The sequence below is a fragment of the Corythoichthys intestinalis genome, chromosome 15 (assembly GCF_030265065.1).
Source record: "Corythoichthys intestinalis isolate RoL2023-P3 chromosome 15, ASM3026506v1, whole genome shotgun sequence".
Classification (NCBI taxonomy): domain Eukaryota; kingdom Metazoa; phylum Chordata; class Actinopteri; order Syngnathiformes; family Syngnathidae; genus Corythoichthys; species Corythoichthys intestinalis.
In genome coordinates this window covers 15,129,822-15,151,336 of record NC_080409.1, presented here as the reverse complement: position 1 = coordinate 15,151,336, position 21,515 = coordinate 15,129,822, and the positions used below count along the sequence as shown (strand labels likewise).

Below are 21,515 nucleotides of genomic sequence, written 5' to 3'. Positions count from 1 at the left end.
TGACCAGAAAAAATAGCTGCCGAACACCACAAAGAAGAAGCCACATGAAGTGCATGTTTGTGCATTGCAACTTGATTTCAATCGTAGACACTGTGCGGCGGCGGTGCTCAAAAGTTTGGCTCAACTTCACAAAGAAAAATGACCAGTCAGCTCCGTGAAACATTTGCAACACAGCCATATCATGCAAAGGTGGCTGCATGACCAATATGACTAAACACCACCGGCTTCGTGGAATACAAGTGCAGAGTAGTGCATAGCTGAGTGCCGCGAATTTGATACGCGCCGGTCGTCTAACCAGGAAGATCCAGGTAAGTAAAACAATAAATTACGTCTGTCTTCTACTGCCTCCGTGACCCGCCGCCGGATTAAGCGGTAGATGCTGGATGGATGGAATAGTACGAGAATAAATTGTATTATTACATCGGGCTAATTTAGCTATCTAAGCCGCTACGTACTTTACTTAGTGTGTTGCCGCCTCCGTTAAAATCAACAATATTAAAAGCATCTTTTGTCTTAGAGTCGGTTTCACAAATAAAATCCTTATTATTTTGCCTCATCTAGTACATCACATTATAATTAATAGAAGAATTACATGTATGTTAAGTTCGTAGCGGCTCACAGCTACCTTACCCCTACTTAACATTTGCGACTTTTTCTCGTAGCAGTAGTACGTCTAATCTCGCAGTCCTTTTTTAAGATTTATTCATTTGGCCCTAATACTCCATCATATCAACGTGCATCATTAAGTTTTTTTTTTCACGTACTTTACCAGTGATACGTGACATTTATCTACTTTGCTGTGTGCACCAGCCACCACCTGTTTTGGTGAGGATGATCCTGCTGCATGGTGGTGGAACGAAAGAAAGACATCCTTTGTTGTCAGATCCCGCTTTCTCATATTTATGCGTTCAAGCTTCATCTACACCCAGTGAACGCGTGTTCACCACTGCAGGAGACACCATCTGTCCAGAACGCTCATGCTTACTGCCTGAGAAGGCAGATATGATCATTTTACTCAACAAAAACCTTCTGATTTTATACTGTACCTGCGGCTAATCTGGACTGGGTTTTACAAGTTGTGTTTTTTTCTTGATATTCTGCACCAGGTTAGCCCATTAGTGGGAGCTCAATAACATATAAAATGCCTGTAGCATAAGACACTCTAAAACATAGGCCTAAGATGTATAAATGTTTTGTCCATGACCTTTCGAAAAATGATTGAAAAATGTTCCCAATCTTTGTGAAAGTGCACTTGTGTGGAAACTTTATCATATTCAATTTCAAAGGCTTATATTTATTGTATATACAAGTTAAAAATAGCCCTGCGAGAAATTCATAGCAAAGTTAACTGAAAGTTCATATAATTTAAAAAATAATTGAGAAGAAATTAATATAAACTATGCAACTTTTTTGACCCTGCCTATTAAAAGAATCGGAATCGATAATCATTTGGAACTGGAATCGAAACGTGGAATCAGAATCGGAACATTTCAAATCTAAACGATGCCCAACCCTAACTGCTGAGCTGCTATGATAGCATGTATTCAGACAATAAAGTTTATAAATTGTTTTCCAACTCTCGATCTATACTGTATATTCATAGTAGTATAGTTTGTCAAGTCAAGAAATGCGGAAAGAGGTGGGAATGACATCATTCAGGAAATTTAACGCAGAAAATGTTTAAGAAAAATGTAAAAAGTAGATATGGCGATCTATAGGATTTTTTTTTCTTCCAGAATGTGGAAATTATTTCATTGCTGCAATGGTTTCAAACTCCAGTGTTGATACTCACTGTAAATAACTTTTCCATAATCCAATCATCAAACGCTCTTAATAGCAGCCAACGCATTCATACCACGTACTCTTTGTAAACAACATTGAAAAAATATTTTGTGGTTGGAACTCCAGCACCCCCCCGAGATCCTCATGGGGATAAGTGGTTCAGAAGATGAATGAATTATTAGAGCAACTAATCCAATTTATTTACTTTAGTATTTGTTGTCAACCCGTCTATTTTGTCTAAACCAGGGGTGTCCAAACTTTTTGCAAAGGGGGCCAGATTTGGTGTGGTAAAGATGTGGGGGGCCAACCTTGGCTGACATCCTTTACGTAGAACAATATATTTCAGCAAATTTTAGCAAGCCATTCTGTGTGTCACATTTGCTTTATTATTATTATTTTTTAATTAATAATTTTAACAATCTCGCAACTAGCCTTTGTAGCGTTCGACTCTCGGTATCTTGCTGCTGTGAAATTAAACTAGCTTAAAGTTGCTTCAATTTCTCGCTGCGTAGCTTCCCTGTAATCTTGTAGTACACGTCAGCGTGTCTTGTTCGGAAATATTGCCTCACATTGAACTCTTTAAAAACAGCGGCTGTCTCTTTGTAAATGAGGCAGACACAGTTGTGGATATTTTAGTGAAGAAATAGTCCAATTTCCACCTATCCTTGAAGCGTCGGCTGTCGCAGTCAACTTTTTTGTTGTTGTTGATTGTTGCCATTTTAGAAAATTGGAAGTCAAGCGTCACACGGGGTAACATTGCTTAGAGTGCTGCTGCCTTTTAGTGGGTAAATGAGGAGCAGCATTTAATGTGTAAGCTACTTCAATATGCTGGTAGCAGTACTGCTGATCAATTTATTAAGTCTGTGTGCGGGCCAGACGTTATTGATCTTATGACAGAGGCTGGGGGCCGGATGAAATTTGACCATGGGCCGCATTTGGCCCCCGGGCCGCACTTTGGACATGTCTGGTCTAAACGCTCTGAAATTTGAAAGCAAAAAGCCCATTGAACAAATGCGAACAAACTTTATTTAAATTAGTGTTACGAACATCCATTATGTAATTACAATGTAGAAAAATAAAACTTTAGCAACAAAGTTTCAGAAAACGGCCACCAAGGTCCTTGTGACCTCGTCACGTGGGCGGAGCCCCCCGAAGGCCCAGTGGAACTAACTTAGGCATGGGCCTCCAGGATGCTTCCTCGCACTGGGGCGCCACCCCGTCGGGCGCCGGCGTCTCTGCGGGGGGCGTGTGCTCCGTTTGCACCCCGCCCGCCTTCATGTGTAACAATGGGGGAGGAGCCAGAGCATGGCCATTTAGTCCTGAGCCCTCGTCCTTGGGGGACAGCGGCGATTCCAGCGGTGGGGCGGCAATGGGAAGCTCTGCCGGTTGTGGCGTGGTGGGAAATGAGCAGAGCTGGTTGTGATCTGTGGAAGACAAACCTGATTGTTTTCTTCCAAAGTAAAGCAGATGTTTGCAAATGTCTCACTTTGAAGCATGATAGATTATCATAAGAGTATCCCCAATATTGGGGAAGTGCAAGACTAAACAGCATTTACAATAAAAATTTTTTTTGAATTATTAAATGTTTTTATTTTTGATATTTTCTTTAAAAAAAATTTTCATTTATTATTTGTTTACATCTATAAAAATTGCCTATTTTGAAAAATCTTTACATAATTTATCTTACTGTACTTCTTGTAAACTTTTGAACTATTTTTGATTCCATTAATATTGAGAATACATAATGTCAAAACGGAAGGAAACAATTTTCGGGGTTGTGCAAGATTGATTCAAGCGCAAGCAATTGCCAAAGCTGGTATTCAAATTCATCATTTAAAAATGTATTTTACCGATTTACGTGAAAAAACTTTTAAACTAAATTTTAAAATAATTTTTTACATACAGATTTTTTTTAAGTAATTGATTGAATATTTATGATGCAATATTGATGTGAAAACATCAAATCTTTTCAATGGACCCATTACGGTAATGAAATTACCACGCTAAAATCTGTTTTAAAAAAAACTTTTTTGGTAATTGTAGACTAGGCCACACAATAGACATAACCACCTTTCAGGTTTTATTTCAGGTTTTCATGACTAGTTTAGGTTCGCTTCATGAGAATCACCCAACTACCATTCGCAGAATTACTTTAAATTTTGATGACATAGCTTGAATCCAAATTAGTTTTCGAGTTTGGATGTGTTTTCCATACCTGTTGGAGGATGGGGCGTGGAGTCCGGCTGCTGCTGCTGATTGGGAAAAGTGGGGAGGTTGAGGGTCACTGCGGTCACGTCTACAGGAAGACAAATATTGAGTGGAATCATGGCAGTGTCATGTTTCAGTGCCACTGACGGCGATAGTTGTCCAGTTCATTTCAACTGGGCGAGGCTAGAAGCGAATACAGGGAGTCCTCGAGTTTACGCTGGCGGCGTAATCCAAATTTCCGCAAAAGTGAGATTTCACCATTAAAGTCAAAGTTCCCATCAAAATATTTATTACAAAAAACCCGAAATTAATATAATAGAAAGCCATATGACGACAATAAGGCTAATAAAAAAAGTTATTGTGTACAGATTGGAATAAAGTGAATGAGTGACAAGCAGTTCATTAAGCAGTTCATTCATTACATCAAAAAGTTTTGATGTAGTGGTAATTAGAAGTAGGAATCTTTGGACACCTAACGATTCGATTACGATTCAGAGGCTACGTTTCAATTATAAATCGATTACTGATGACACCCCCCCAAGCTATTACTTGTGGCTGCTTTTGATGTTTCGTACATTAGTAACAAAAATTGTACAAAAAGCCTCTCAGGCATGAACAAATGACTATTTTGGTATCAAGTTAACAGTTCAAAACAGTAAATAAAATACTCAAGTCCCCATTCTGTAGCAGCAGCTTTAAACTACATTCAATGAATTTGATGTTGTGAATCAACCGTTAAAGTTGATAAAATGGCTCTCGATTTCCATAATTTCCCTTCGGTCTACTTTCAACATGTGAAAGTGTAAAACTGCTTTAAAGATAGATTCAACTCAAGATTTTGCCGATTTAGTATTTTAGATAAAAAGTTAATTAGGTTCGCTTGGAAATTTCGCTACAACAGCCTTCTAGAGAAGTCTACTGCTTTAAGATAGCGGCTGTTTACTAACGCCGGCAAGTCAGTCATTTCGCATCTAGTTCTATTTACGTATGATATCTGTTATCTACCGAAGCATTATATGGACGCAGTTTGTAGAGGCTGTCGGCAGCAGTCAGGTATTATTGTTTTTTTTTGTATCTAGCGGCATGAGTTGAGCCAGAGCCGTGAGTTGAGCATTGTCATTACCTGGGTAATTACAAGCACGATATTTACTCTCGGTCCGTTCCTCATTGCGTCCCGATGACCGCGCTGTGTTTTAGCTCCGCTTTACTTGACATATTTAAATAATCGGAATTTGGATGTTTGCGAATCTTTCACGGCCAAATCGCAAATAAGCTAAGAATACGAAATTTCGCAAATCTCTAGTGGTAATATAACAGTACATATGGCAATTTACAGTACTCAGACTAGGAGGCAGACGGCTGACTTGATATGATAGTTTTTGCATAGATATTGATGTAACAGTGCAAAAATGCTATAATGTAACCGTTCAAATTTGCTTATGCAGTACCCAGAATGAGACAGATGTCTGAGAACATATCACTTAGGCTAGGTTCATACTACAGGTCTTAATGCACGAATCTGATTTTTTCGTGTTTTTACGACTCGAGTCGGGCATTAACATGACTGTCTGAATGGGAGATGTCGCATAGAAGTGAACCATTTTAAATCCGATCTGAGTCACTTTCGTATGTGGTTCAAATCCGATCTGGGCCACATTTTTTCAGAACGTGACTGGCGGTCTGAACTGTCAAACTCCAAAATCGGAATTCGTGCAGCAATTACGTCAGCAAAAAGCAAGAGGCACGGAGGACGGCAGCCATGTAGGCATTAGCGCCTACCTCGAACTGTGCTTTTAAGCACGAGACGGGCTTGACCACAGTCATGAAAAAAATAAAACGAAGGAAAGAATAAGCCTTACAATTTTCGATTTTCATTCTGTGCGCCGAATGAGCAATATTTCATTATTGCACACATGGCCGAGTCGGGGCAAACTGACGCACCCATGTCATTTCACGCGCACACGTCAAGGCTCATGTGTGTGCGTGTATGCGTTCTATCAGTCCATAGAAACTTTGAATATAATACTAAACGGGGATTATTAATGTCTGTTATTTGTGTCCTCTTTTTGGAAATCAAAATATGATCACTCTGAAATGACATACAGCTAGTATGTGTAATTTGTTTTGATGCTTCTGCGCATGCAGGTCTCTTTGCTGAGCGCATCTCGGACTGCGAATTTGTGCGCATGCCTGATACTTGAACGGTCTCAATGGACAAAGGCAGTCTGAACCGGCACGCCAAATAAACAGATATGGCAAAAAATCTGATTTGTGCATTAAGACCTGTAGTATGACCCTAGCCTTAGTGACTTGCATGTGCCAATGTTATGGCATCAGCAGTACAATGACATTTCAGTGCAAACTTGAGTTTAATAACCAAAACAGCCTTCTCTCTCCGTCCACCCCTAACTCTCTCACTTGAGTCAGACACTTGATGCGTTGGACAGCCCAGAAAACACAGAAGTGGTCAACATTGCAACCTGAAGCATACATGCAGCCCGCTTCGTTACATTACTGACCTTATTTTCACATTAAGTGAACCAAAAATTTTTTGGTTTTGGCAATGGTGACGTAATGACCAAGGCGTTTTTGGGTGATGGTTTAACTTTGGTCTGAACGCAGCCTATCTTTACTGATGTTCGTCAGTGTCTCTCATTTCTCCGTTCTTTTTATGATGTTCAGCTTCTTTTCCATGGTAAGTGTAAAGACCCAGATTTATTCTGTGGGGCCATAACGTGAAAAAAGGAGGGTGAAAACCGAAAAGATCCTTCCGGCGCACAAACACAGACAAGCACGATGCATCAGCTAAGCAGAAACTATGGCGCTGGGGAATAAATGCCTGACGATGCAGGGGCAAGTCCAAACGTCGTAGGTCGAGGACATGATGATCCGAGGACTCCCTGTAAAGTAAACCGTAAAATACACGTACTTTCTGTAGAAGAAAAAGGCAGCGGCGTGTGTTGCGTCATGAGTGGAGTGAGGGTAAGGAAGGGTTGCCCCGGCAACGTGGCCCCGACCACCGACAGAAGCTCAGTGGGCAAGACTGTCTGGAAGCTGCTGAGATTACCTACAATCGTGGCCGACAGTCACAAAGGAAATTTACCTACCATAAATTAATTTTCCCACTCATGTATTTAATAACTTACCACTCCCATCAAAGACGTGGCCTTGAGACTTGCTTCGACTCAAGATGTTAGGCACGGTCTTGGTCCGATGCCTCGCCATTGGTGAGCCGTGGAAGGCCGCGGGCGTGGATTTTGGCAGGGCTGGGGGCGGGGTGACCGGGCTGGGATGGGGAGGCGCTTGTTCCTTCGGGAGTGTGTGAGTGGAGGCCACAAATATGATGTCATCACCACTAGAAGAGCCCAGGGACTGGTGATGGGTCCGCCGGCGGCTTGGGGCGGCGGTTGCCGGGGTGACGGTCGAGGTGGTCCGCACGCGGTAGGGCGAGGGGGAAGAAGATGTGTCCGAAATGATGATGGGGGCACTGTTTGAGGTAAGGCAAGCCAGTTTTATTTATTGTTAGCATGTTGTGACGTTATGAGACGATGTTAAGGAACCTTACCTGTTGCTTGTGTTAGTGTGATTGGTCACTTTGGGGACATCATCTCCCAGCCTGTCTGAACTACCTGTCTGGGAGGTGTTATGGTGGCTGTCACCTGTGAGTGACAAGAAAAACTGTATTCAGTTGGGAACCTTTCACTCATTCCCTACAAGCCCATGTACTATGTACCCAATCGTTTGTACAAAATTGCTACGTTTGCGATAGGGTAAATTCTTTCCAAGCACATACCAACTTGTTCTCAAGAAGACCATTGACAGATTTTAAATAAACAAAAAAATATCCACAGTTTGCAATGACAAAGTTTCTATGGTAGCACTATGTTAACCAAGTTCACTAGGCACTACTAAGATTTTAGAGATCGTTCTAGCGCTGTTTTTAGCCGCTAACTTTAGCCCGTCAGGCATATGTATGTGCTTATTTCTAGTCTAAAGCACTTCGCTTCTACGAGCGCAAACTCTGATCCAAAACATTTTTCTTCTTTCGTTTAAAGTAAGAGAAGAAATTGCATTTGTCTCTCTAAAATGCACTTTATTTAAATTTCCTCACTTGTGCCTCAAATCCATTGCTCTGCACTTCTTCTAAGTAATGAAAATAAATCTCCCCAAGTGTGGCAAAGACAATATGGATGTTTATTAGTTTATGAACACAATGTTTTGCAGTGTTTTGGAAATGCAAATAATTTCAAAAGAAAATTCTCTCATCATTTTCGTATTAATTTGCTTTATATTACTCAGTTTAGGTTGTATTTTAACGACCACAGAAAAATAACTTTCAAGCAACAGAAATCAGGATTGTTCTTCATGGAATTAACACCACTGATTTCTGTTGGGTGAATAACTAAAGTGGATTTCTTTATCACAGGAATTGTTGCAACATTATTCAGACGCAGTTTAGAGGAAATGAGTACGAACCGATTGGTAATGTGGTGACAAAAGGAAGTGACAGGAAGTAGAACTCACATTCAGGAGGAGGAGCAAGGGTGGCCATCAAGCGGTCCCTCTGCCTGGTCAGCGCCAATTTTTTCCTCTTCATACGCTTTTCTTTAGTTTTGAGCTTCTCAATCACCTGGATAGCCTGAAAACAACGACAGGTGGCAAAATTAATTACTGTTATATTTTCATATTTAGTGATCTGATTTTGTTATTAGGTATGGGTGTTAAAAAAATATCGATTCTGAGATATATTGCAATGTTACATCACGTAATTCCCGTATCGATTCAAAATCCGTCTGTTTTGATCTTCACACGTGTGTTTTTGGTGGAAATAAAGAATGCAGTAGCTGCACTTGTACTCCCGTCCACTAGTTTGCAGCGAGCAGTTGCCTTGCTCGCCCTCTACTGAAGTAACAACAACATCTCACAAAAGTTATCCCGCGTGGCTTCTTTACACTATAGTCTCGTGGGATCTGGCGCCACGGAGCAAAAGTTTCAACATGGCAGCGATAGAGATATGTGATGCTGCAAAGCACAAGTCAGGAATTTGGGCTCATTTCGGCTTTTATTGCAAAAATGGATGCACGGAATGTGACAAGAGCCATACCATGTGTGTGCAATGCGAAAGAAATACTGCGGAAACAAGTTATTTTTGGCATTTTGGCCCTGTGGTGGTTGGTATACCTGGATGCTCAAGCAAATGTTTCGACCTGCCGTTTTTTTTTTTTTTTTTTTAAATAACTATTCTTTATTAACATTCTATACATCCTTTAAAGCAACACAAGGTAACTTTTCAGTTTCGGTCAATATTAGCGGCACTGGTGGATAAAAGCGGTAGTGTTTTACCTTAAGGAAGACTGCGTTTCCTATGAGGACCTGTGCACAGTGTCGTAAAATCATAGTAACGACAGTCAGGTCATTTTTGTGTGGCAAGGTTCCTGCCACCCTCCTCAAATTTAATCAGTGCTGGATAAAGCTGCAATTTTTAAAATTTTCTTCTACAAAGTGCAGTGTGCTTCATACGTTTTTCCCTCCACCGGCTTCAAACATGAGCTGAACTGTACGTTCTCAAGCGAGAAATCATTAAATAATCGGTTCTGTTAACACTCAACTGCGCGCGCACAACAAAACCTGCTTGTGTTCGATAAATTCTGACGGGGCAGCACAGGTAGTTCCATTTTGTAGTTACGTTATAGCATTCTCAAAAATCGAAACATTTAAAAGCGAAACTAAAATTCATGCATGTTCTAAATAAAAGTAACATCAATATATTCTTAAAACATTTCCAAATTGTATTTAAGACCTTGATATTTAGAAGAATTTCATACTTTTTAAGGCCTTAAAATCAAATTATTGGATTTAAGACTTTTTAGAACTTTTTAGGTCCCCGTGCATATCCTGTATTTAGAATCCTGCATGGTTTGGACTAAAGATGGATTGCACTAAAGCAGTCCTTCTCAAATAGTGGGGGTGCAGAGCGATGCCGGGGGGAACATGTGACCTCGGGTAACATACCTTTTTGCAGTAAAATTGCACATCCACATCCACTCAGTGGATAGCAGTGGCGCTCTCATTTCACAGTGTGTGCAATATTTTTCTAACCAAACAACGGCACAAAGCAAAGAGCACTGGAGATATGAAGCGCTAAGAAAGAAAATATGACGACGCGTATGTAGCGTTTGACTTTTCATACAGTGGGAGACGAGGAAAGCCCAGTCTGTGTCTAAAAAGCTGACAGCATGAAGCCAAATCAATTAAGACCTCACTTAAAGACATTGGACCCCAATCACATTGATATACCGCTAGATTTTTTTCAGCGAAAACATGCCAAATATTGCTAACAATCGTCCCGCTTTGTAAGTGTTAGATCAGTAAACCAGTGAGCAATGTTAGCATCATAGAAGGTGGCATACCAAGCTGCTCAGTGACAACCAGTTGACTCAACACAACACAGCAAAGAAGCTGATACCGCCTGCGCCAAAATAAAAATTCCCTTTATTCAATGACACGGTCATTTTTCTTCTATTAATTTTTGGGGGGTTTCGGTCAAAATGTTTGGCATATTGTCCCTACGAGTTAATGTTGCTCATCAGTTTGAATGTATTATTATTTATTGATTTTATTAAATTTTATTTTTCATTATCAAATGGTCAAATAATGTACCTTGACTGTATTTTTACAGTTTGGATGTGACTTTTTTTTCCTCTTTTTTTTTTAAATCATGCAAAGTTATTGCTCTAAGTCCTTTCTGTTAAAAACAAAAATGTTCAAGTATAACTTCGTTGTAGTTTATATATATAGCCTATTTACAGAGGTGGCAGAGAGTTGGAGGGCGCGAAACGTTTGCGTCTTCCCGAGGGGGGCGTAACAGAAAGTAATTGAGAAGCACTGCACTAAAGCAAGTTTGCACAAAAAAAAATATTATAATGAAAGCCATATGTTGTTCAAACATAAAACAAAAATATGTTTGAGTGCTGGTTGAAGTTTCAAGAATAAATTAATATAAATGTACTTTTATGTCCATTTTTATTTGTTTTTCTAAAGTGATACATAAATATCGCACTAATCGTCTTAAAGTGTATTATTGGGATTAATTGGGATCGACTCGTGACATGTGAATCGTGAGACAAATTGTATCAACAGATATGAGGCAATACACACCCCTATTATTTACTGATCTAAATATGATATCATTTATTGACGTTACATACTCACCTCGTGCAGCGTGGCAGCGATGGATATGAAGGGACCCAGCTGGAGTTCCGCCTTTAACTCTTTAGTCAACTGGGCTAGCCTGTGCCGATCTATCTTCGCTGAGGCTGAGCGAACTTGTTTCTGCGTGAGGTCACATGACCATCAGAAAGTGCCAATGTGCACCAAGTCACACCGATATGAAACTGGTCTATGGGTCCTTTTTGTTTTGTTTTTGAGGAACTCAAACATGTTCTACTACTTAGAGTAAAAAACAATTTTTCGAAGGGATGTGCCGATAATAGATTTATACACCAGAGTCCGAGTCACCTGATTTTGAGAATCTGCTGATACCAAGTCCCGATTCGATAACGAAAAAAGTTTTTTTTCCACAAAAGTTCCATACATGTTACAGTCCTGTTCTTCCTCTTCGGCTTTTCAGGGAGTGTTGCGGAGTATAAAACATATATATTTTTGTTTCTTTTGGCAATGCCATTCTGTTTCTGGATTTTTTTTACTTCTTAGCCCTCAAAAAAAAAAAAAACAAACAAACAAAAAAAAAAAAAACAAACAAACAAAAAAAAAAATTAAACTTATCAAAATTATCGCATTAACGAGCGGTAATTAATTTTTTAATTAATCCCGTTAAAATATTTGACGCAATTAACGCACAAATGCCCCGCTCAGACAGATTAAAATAACAGCACAGTGAAAGGTGTACTTTTGTGTTTTTCGGAGTTTTGCCGCCCTCTGCTGGCCCTTGGGTGCGACTGATGTTATAGGCTTCAGCACCCATAAGCATTGTGTAAGTAATTATTGACATCAACAATGGCGGGCTACTAGTTTATTTTTTGATTGAAAATTTTACAAATTTTATTAAAACGAAAACATGAAGAGGGGTTTTGATATAAAATTTCTACAACTTGTACTATCATTAATCTTTTAAGAACTACAAGTCTTTCTATCCATGGATCGCTTTAACAGAATGTTAATAATGGTAATGCCATCCTGTTGATTTATTGTTATGATAAAGAAATACAGTACTTATGTACCGTATGTTGAATGTATATATCCATCTTGTGTCTTATCTTTCCATTCCAACAACAATTTACAGAAAAATATGGCATATTTTTATAGATTGTTTGAATTGCGATTAATTGCGATTAATTACGATTAATTACGATTAATTAATTTTTAAGCTGTAATTAACTCGATTAAAAATTTTAATCGCTTGACAGCCCTAATATATACATATGGTGGAAAACACAGACAAGACTGAAATAGCAGTTTCTGCTCTTGCACTCCTCTTTAAGATAAATTGCTGTATTTTAAGCCAAAAGAACTGTTGCGTTTTATAGAACAATAAGTCTATATGCTGCCATAGCAGATTCATGGCGCATTAAGCCCCCGAACTATTTTGAATTTGCCCGTTTTACCCTGGAAACCCCCGTTTACAGATGTCGCGTAACAGTTTTTGTTTCAACTCAGCCATGAAAACAAGGTAGGTAATTATATTTATTATTCAAAATGTCTGTCATTTTTAGCTTAGAATCATTAATTGATGTCTAATATTTTGTTAGAAAAAAAAAAACGACTTAAAAAAATTATTTACTTGCATATTTTAAACTTTTAAACAAATTACGTCACAATGAAAAAAATGGCGTCTGTAAAAAAGTCACGGATATCTACCTCATAACTATAACTAAATTGTATAATTTTGTTACTGTCGCATTTTCCCCAATATGTTAGATGATAAATAATCGATCCAAACAATGAAAAATTGAGAGAAAAAAAAACGTTTAAAAGGGTAAATATTTCTAATTTCTAATAATTGCGATTTCTGCATCACGACCCTTGTTATATTACCATGTTTCAACCATAAAATCCTCCCAAAAATCCAGCTGAGGCCATTCACAGCTGAGTCTTGACACTCAGTGATGAATGCGACACGAGTTTTTGGATTGAAACAAGGTAAGTACGCGATAATATCTCGTTAAAGTCATGGCGTCTGTAATTCTGCTCTCGCATGCTCTCACCTACAGATAGGCTTTTGCTGTTTAAAAAACTTTTTTTTTTTTTTATTGCCCTCCAGTCCAAAATTTTTCTTCCCCCACGGTTAGCAATACAAAGAACTGCTTTGTAAACAGCTGCTAGCAAAAAAGTTGATATTTCAGTAAATTGACACTTTTTTCTTCTCAATATGAGGTTGGGGAAATATGATGAAATGTTTTCTTACCCGATCCACTGGGCAGCCTTTATTCTGGTCGCTGTTGTCCTTCTCGAAGTCAGACGAGTTGTCAGTGTCATCGGTGGAGTCTATCAAGTTGATTTCCTGGACGACGCCCTTGGACTGCAGAATGTCCACGTCGTCAACAACACAGACGTCTAAATCCGCTAAGCCCATGGCAGGCTCCGGTGATAAAGGAGACAGTAGGGGTGTGACTTTTGGCCCTACAGGAGTCTCGCCGGGAATTTGCGCAGTTGCATTTTTCGGATTATCCGGAAGGATTGCGGGTCCGATCTCTGGTTGTATGCTGCGGACTTCTGAGATGATGAGGTCAGGGGCAGGAACGGGTGCCTCGATCTCGAAGGTAACAGGTGCAACGGCTTTGGAGGGAACTGGCTCGGGAACGGGGGTGGTCAACTTGGCAGGCTCGGTAACGGCGGTGGTCAACTTGGTAGGAACGTAGTTTTTCGTGGAGGTGGCGGGAGTGATTCTGAAGGAAGTGAACTTCTGACTCAGAGATGTGTTATCTGGGCAGAGTGGTGCAGGAGAGCGGTCGGTCGTGAAAGACTTGAAGCCAGAGAGGTCAGAGGCAGCAAGTGGTGGAATTGGTATTGGACCAACAATGCCGCTTGCAGATGTCGTGGGACCTGATTAACATTGCAAAGCAAAAGTTAAGTCCCACAATATCGAGGTTCAAGGCAGTCATGGGAACATTGTTTGAAATGCTCACTGGTCTTGGCAGGGTCGATTGGTCTCAATTGGTTGATGGGGATCAGCTGGAACAGTTTGCCGTCTGGTCTACGGTAGTAGCGAACGCTGCTCGGGCTTTGCACTGGTCGCAGAATCATCCGGACACCAGGGGAGGTGGGAATGCTGGGGTGGGGAGGGGTTGGAATCGGTATGCGGGGGTGCCGAGGTTGAATCCTGACAGACCCTGTAAAGTGGTCAATAAGAAAATGTTTGCCGATTTAATGAAAATGTGCAAAAACAATTCAGTTCTAGTAGAAAGTATTTCAGCATGTTGTGTCATGATTTTAGTAGTCTTGGGAAAATACTCTGGCCTCTTTCACTACTGAAGGACTGAGTACAGTCATTACATAAGTGGTTGTTCAGTCCTGTCCTGTTTAGGCGCTTAAACATGGAGAATGGTAAATCTGAGTGTCTTAAGGCTGAAAAAAAACTTTTGTTGGTGTATATTGTCTTTATTTATAAAATGCAGTTGGAAATAAAAGGGTTCAAGGGGAGGACAGCGAAAACAAGTGATACAAAAACATTGGATTGCACTGTGCATGTTCACGAGTTGTAAGTGGCGGTACTCTTGCTAAGGGGGACACCAAGAGGGGTGGGGGCACACCTAGTAATCAAAAAGTATAGGTAAAGTAAAGATAGGTCAGAAAGGGGTGTGATAGGGCATCGTATGGTGAAAAACCGGTAAGGTGAGGTGCTCGAATCATGAGGGTCCACTGTATATTTTCTTAAACTGTAGTCCAATTTACTTCAAACATTGAGTTTTACCAGATAACTTCGTTTTTCTTGAAAATTCATGTGAAATTAGTTGACTTAATATTTCAAGTTGTGCTAACTTTTAGTTGTTGTTTTTTTTAAAGGGATCCTCTATTTTTAAGACAAGTAATTCTTAAAAGATAGATGTTAGTATGAGTTGTAATAATTTGATACTAAAACCCCTCTTAATGTTTTTGTTTTAATAAAGATTGTAAAATTATTTTAAGTGGTAGGTCGCCATTCTTGTTACGTCGCAGTGCGTGACGTCACTGGTTCCGTTGCCGAAATTCCAGCGCGTCACTCGTTAGCTTTCCCAACATGTCGTTAGTTCTACCCTTCCTATTTGAAACAGATCTGAAAAGTGAAGAGCAGGACAGCACTGTCGGTCGTACACAAGACGAGCTTCAGGGAAAAATGCGTGCAGCAAATACCTGATAAGACAAAAGTTGGGCAAAACTGGTGATGCGAGAGAGTCCTGTTGGGAACTCGGGTTGGGAGCGTGAGTGCATGCTGTTGGGATTCGGGAACTCTGGTTTTATTCGAAGATATTCAAGGTAAGCATATTGCGTTTTCAAACTTATCCCAAGATAATTATGTAGATTGTTAGCATCCAGAGCTGTCGTGTGCTTTACATACAGTATAGGCCAAAGAGCACACCTTGTGTAATCCATGTCTTGTACATTGTAACGCAAGGTAGCTAGGATACGTGTATAAAAGTACCAAAAAGGGGAGAAGCTTCCACTTATGCGCATTTATTCACAAAAAATAATATTTCCACCTTGACCACTCTTCACTCGGGAGCTCAGCCGTACGCAAACACGCATTCCCTGACGAACTCCAACATTGTTGTAAGGTCCACGTCAGAGTCACTGTCATCACTGTAGCATGCCATAGTGCTTTAATTATTTAGTATGATTTGGGGAAAACTCCCACGAAGAATAGTCAACAAAAAAGATAGCAATACTAATCCAAATCCGCGTTTTTTACTCACTCGAAAATCCAGGAATTAGACCGATCCCATGTCAATGTAGCAGCCGCGATCAGGCCGTCAATTCCACAAAATAGACTGATCCGAAAAGCCGCTGTGGGACCGACGAATCAAAAAAATGGACAGATCCAAAACCAGTATTGCAGACGCGATGGGATCGTCGGATCCAGAAAATAGACGGATCCCTTACTTGACTGAGGATCCAGGAAAAATGTTCGGGCGCCAGTTGTAACACGTGGTGGGTAGGATACGTGCATACAGGGACCAAAAAGGGGGAGAAGCTTCCACTTATGCACATTTATTCACTAAAAATAATAATTCCACCTTGACCACTCACTTCACTCCCCTTGTTTCCATTTGACTGGAAATTGCATCCAAAAGCAGCACATCGTGGCATTTTACTTCGCGAGTTTAGGCAGCAATAAGCAATTGTTGAACACGCTGCACATTTGGAAAGATACCAATTACGTCATCACTGCGAGCCCGCAAACCACGGCGCCTACTAACGGTCAAAATATGGACTAAATATTATAAATATTGCCATTGATTTAACATTTTATGCGTTTCTAACAACATATTTTAGTACAAGAGAACAATTGTGGTTTATTAGAGCCTACATGTATTTAAGTTAGAGGATCACTTTAAAGTATATACATCTTGGCAACTCACCTGTTGGTGGCGGTGGGACAAAGATGTAAGTGAGGGGGGAGGCTGACGTAAAGGTGGAGACTGATGTGGTGGTTGATTCTAAGGTCGAAGTAGTAGTGCTGCTTGACTTCGAAGGAGAGACTGATGTGGCGGTTGATTCAGAGATCGAAGTAGTAGTGCCGCTTGACTTGGAGGTGGAGACTAATATGGGGGTTGATTTTGAGGTCGAACTAGTAGTGCCGCTTGACTTGGAGGTGGTAACTGATGTGGGGATGGCAGTTGCAGTTGATTTTGAGGCCGAAGTATTGGTGCAGCTCGACGTGGATGTGGTGGTGAATGTTGTGCTTGACTTGCAAGTGGTGTTCGATGTGGAGGTGGTGCTCGACTTGGAGGTGGAGGCGGACATCGACGTGGATGTAGATGTGGACGTAAAGACCGATGTAGAGGTGGTGTTCGAATAGGAGGCGGAGGCTGACACTGATGTAGATGTGGACGTGAAGACCGATTTGGAGGTGGCGGTTGCGCAAGTCACAACAGAGAAGGGGGAAGATGTCCGTTGAGGCTCGGGTATGGTTGGGGGAACCTGCTTCTTGGTAGCCGCCACACGGCCCGTCAGATATGCCGCGAGACGGTTGGCAGGGTGCAGCGCTCCCATTTCGCCCAACTGGATCTTGGCTACAGGATACATTTTTCCGTTCACCTGGACACACAAGTCAGCCGATCAGTCACTATGCTTATTGATGACACCACTCTAAAAGAGCAGTGGAACTGTAATTTGACCAAGGTTTCACTGAGATAAGAGTCGTAAATGGTATAATTGTAATCGCCAGGAAAAAAAACCTGATATGGATAACTTTTGGTGTATTTTAGAGGGTGTTAGGATGATGAGTGCACCTTGATTGGGTATCCTCCATCCGCTGGCTGCGTGTTGGCTGACAGATGCCCAGCAGTGGAGACTCCGTTGAAGAAGGGCAGACCTGTCTGGGCGGTGTGCTCGCCATTGGCTGTCAGCGCGTTTCCGGAGAGCCTTTGTCCGGTAGAGGCCTCAGACTCTTCCTCTGTGTCGCTTTTGCCAACTTCATAACTCCAGTCATCAGCAAAATCCTGCTCTGTCACCTCACGTTGCCATGCCTCCACAGGCTCATGCACCGGCCAGGTGCGTTTGTCCTGAGGAGGCGCGAGAAGAGTTTTTGACAACAGAGATGGGGGATTCTAGTCAAGTCAAGTTCAAATCACAGATTTTCGATTGCACCATAAGCCAAGGCCCCTTATATAAAGTATATACACAATAAACCAAAGTACTGTATATCAAAAGGTGTTTCCTTAAGTCTGATAGTTTTCAACTAGCTGGTTCACTACAACAGTACTGTAAAATGTTATCCTGAAATTAGGGCTCAGGTTTTAATAGGCACCATCTGGGGACATATCTGCATAATTCTGGAGTCGCCACTGCCAATTTAGAACTTATGGGTGACTGGGTTCTTAGTTTAAAAAGAAAAAAAAAAAAGACCATTCCTTTGAAACCTGCGTCCCTGAGGGCAGACTCGGCCTGCCGCATCATTTTGTGTGGCCGGCGAAAGCCTATGATGTCTCTGTAATTCAGGATTGTGCTAAAATATTAAAATAGCTGATGTGACTTTTAAATACATTGAGATATCGCACATTAGTATTTTTGCTAACAATATCCACTTAAAAATACAGTTTTTTAAAAACAATTTTTTCATAAAACTTCTGATTTCACAACCTTCATAAGAGCTTTATATATTTCAATATAGTTTATAGTTTAGTTAAACCAAAGAGGTAAAAATAAATTTCAAAAATTGTATATAGTTATATTGAATGTGTTCATTCTGACATGTAAATATTGATATGTGGATAAAATACAAAAACAGGAGTCTAATTTCAATACAAACACATAACACAGTTTGCACACAAATTTGATGTAGAGGGCGGAGTATGGTCTGAGTTCGAACAGGCTGACCCCCCCACCTCTTCAATCCCTGCAGCAATGCTGACAGCACTTCTGTGACGATCTTTCAAAGAAAGCATTTGGATGGGACGCTCAGCATGTGCGCTCAGCTTCTTTGTACGACCAACCCGAGGCCTGTTCTGAGTGGACCCTGATCTTTTAAAACGCTGGATGATCTTAGCCACTATACGCTGCAGCTCACTTTCAGGGTGTTGGCAAGCTTCTTGTAGCCTTGGCCATCTTCATGTAGCGCAACAATACGTCTTTTAAGATTCTCAGAGTTCTTTGCCATGTGGTGCCATGTTGGAACTTTCAGTAACCAGTATGAGAGTGTGTGAGAGCTGCACTACAAATTTGAACACACCTGCTCCCTATGCACACCTGGACCTAGTAACACTAACGAGTCACATGACATTTTGGAGGGAAAATGACAAGCAGTACTCAATTTGGACATATAAGGATGTAATTTCTAAGGGGTGTACTCACTTTTGTTGCCAGGGGTTTAATATTAATGGCTATAGTTTGAGTTATTTTGAGGGGAAAATAAATTAACTCTATTATGTAAGTTGCACACAGAATACTTTTCATTGTGTCAAACTGTCATTTTGTCAGTGTTGTCCCATGAAAAGATATACTAAAATATGTGCAGAAATGCGAGGGGTGTACTCACTTTTGTGATACACTGTATGTCGAAGTACGAGGCTAGGCTGTAAGTCAATGTGGCGGCCACCATTTGTAAACAAAGCTTTTTCCGTTGAAAATCCTTGTGAACAAATGCTTAAATCCCCAAATTCTTTATAGATATGAATGCAAGACAGTCACGATTCTTTGTTAAAAGAGCAAAAAAACGGGCAGTTACGCATCTATTTTACGTAAATATGTCGAAGAATGACGCCAATGCCGTAACAGTTCCCACTCTCCCATTGATTTTTTTCACAACATTTTAAAATGCATGCGTGGTACGAAAAATATAATAATTGTCTTGAATCCTCGAACAAAATCACTCCTGTGACAATCCTTCCTGTTTGCATGCCATACAGCTTTCGTACTTTTTAAATGCGGCGTGTTAAAATCCTGCATGTTTTTACTCGGTGACCGACTGGGAATAAATGAAGCGAACTTCCGGGCGGCCCCCTCCTTAAACGCGTTGCGCGGTGAAGGTCAATTCTGACCCGTCAATCATAATGAAGTATATGTCCCATCTCCGCATATTCTCGCTCACCTTTACAACCACGACTAACCAGGAAAATGTGTCATGGCGACAACAGTATTATTAAAGTACCGGTATACAGTATTATATGTATAGTATCTAGGAGTGGGAACCTCTTGGTACCTCACGATACGATACGATTTGCAATACAAAGCTCACGATAACGATGATCTGACGATATGGTGATACAACGATTATCGATACATTGGTCAGGAAATCATTCTAGGATTTTCTACAGACAACTAATAAACAGAAAAACAAGCTTCTGCTGTGAATTGGAATGAGTTATCACTAGTAGACGTTCAATCCGTTTGAAGTGGGAGGGATGGCAGCTTCGCTGTCACCCTCCCAGTTCAAATGGATTGGACGTCTATGGCCGTCAGTGTCAGCCAATGCCAGGCAAGGAGGTAATTTTTGGCCATTTAAGATCATTTACCTATTGATTTTCTATTACTTCCTGTTGATTTTGGGGTATTTTATCGGTCACTTCCTGTTTGAGTTACAGAACAGGACGTGACCTGGTAATCACCCAAATGAATAGGCAGTGACTCAAACTCAAAAGGAAATGACCTGTAAATAGTCTAAAATAAACAGCAAGTGACCTGTAAATGCCCCGAAAATCAGACCGAATGACTGTGAATGCTCTGGTTTTGAATGAACGAACGTTCGCAGTCTAAACGGATTGGGCGTCGAGCACCGTCAATGACAGCCTTAGAGTTAACTGAGACACTATTATGGTGGAAGATTTTGGTAGCAACTTGATGGTTCCTTTTTTTTTTTTTAAAACATTGACACCTTTTTAAAAAGATACAGTGGTACCTCTACATACGAATTTAATTCGTTCCAGGACCTTGTTTGTAAGTCGAAATGGTCGTATGTCGAGCAGGATTTTCCCATAGGAATACATTATAATTCCATTAATTCGTTCCAAAGCCTAAAAACATACACTAAATTCTTAATAAATACTGCTGGCACTGTTACAAATGGCAATTAAACATAGAAAAACAAATAAGTTATAAATAAATAATTCAGAATAATATAATAATAAGAAGAATAATTAATAATTATTCCTGTAAATAATGTAACGAATCGGATTCTAATATGGCGGACACTTTTTACTGTCCCTGAACGCACCGCAAAGGTGACGTCTCAGTGAGATAGGTCGGTGCGGTAGAGATAATACTTTCGTTTTCTTGAGAGCGGTCAACTGCTTAAGACAATGGGCGTTTTGTGTTGGATAAGTTCTTAAATGATAAAAACGTGACGAAGCTGGCGATTTCCTTGGCAATGTTACCACAATAATAATTGTCACCTTAACTTATAAATAGTGGCGAACGGTGGTCGGAAGAGGACCATGGAGCTGTATTGTTGAGCCAGTTCAGGGACGCGCACCCCAAGCTCATATTTTTCTATAACTTGCATCTTCATTTCAAAGGTAAGCATCACTTTTTTCCTTGTTTCTCCAACTGTATCAACTTTTTTTGAAAACTGTGTTGATTTCTCACACAAGAAAATCCACCGTGCGTTCGTTTGCAGTGCTGTCATGTCGTCGTATTTCGAGCAACTCGTCGGATGTAGAAACAAATGGCGGCTCAAATTTTACGTCGGATGTCGAAAAGATCGTGTGTCGAAGTGATCGTATGTAGAGGTACCACTGTATCTCATTCTTGACAGGAGCATATCGATAGCCTTTTGGGATACAAAGTATCACGATATATCACTACTTCGATATTTTGTCACACCCCTAATAGTATTATTCCCAAACTCTCATATTCACTGCACAACCATTAAT

At 40.5% G+C, this 21,515-nt stretch overlaps 1 protein-coding gene across 5 annotated transcripts in view; it reads right to left on the bottom strand.

The window, feature by feature from the left end:
- Nucleotides 1-2,796: 2,796 nt before the first annotated feature.
- mgaa (MAX dimerization protein MGA a) overlaps nt 2,797-21,515 on the bottom strand; it is a 49,681-nt gene continuing 30,962 nt past the window's right edge. For 2 of the 5 annotated variants that reach the window (XM_057858680.1, XM_057858679.1), the window contains exons 13-23: nt 17,439-17,711; nt 16,566-17,244; nt 14,136-14,339; nt 13,415-14,052; nt 11,203-11,322; nt 8,515-8,629; nt 7,556-7,649; nt 7,137-7,477; nt 6,920-7,057; nt 3,998-4,078; nt 2,802-3,206 (exon numbers count right to left, since the gene is read on the bottom strand). In XM_057858680.1, the coding sequence (XP_057714663.1) occupies nt 2,914-3,206; nt 3,998-4,078; nt 6,920-7,057; nt 7,137-7,477; nt 7,556-7,649; nt 8,515-8,629; nt 11,203-11,322; nt 13,415-14,052; nt 14,136-14,339; nt 16,566-17,244; nt 17,439-17,711 (2,976 nt within the window). In that variant the 3' untranslated portion in view covers nt 2,802-2,913. Of the gene's footprint in view, nt 3,207-3,997; nt 4,079-6,919; nt 7,058-7,136; nt 7,478-7,555; nt 7,650-8,514; nt 8,630-11,202; nt 11,323-13,414; nt 14,053-14,135; nt 14,340-16,565; nt 17,245-17,438; nt 17,712-21,515 lie in introns of all 5 variants that reach the window. The other 3 variants (XM_057858681.1, XM_057858682.1, XM_057858683.1) reach the window with 3 other exon arrangements.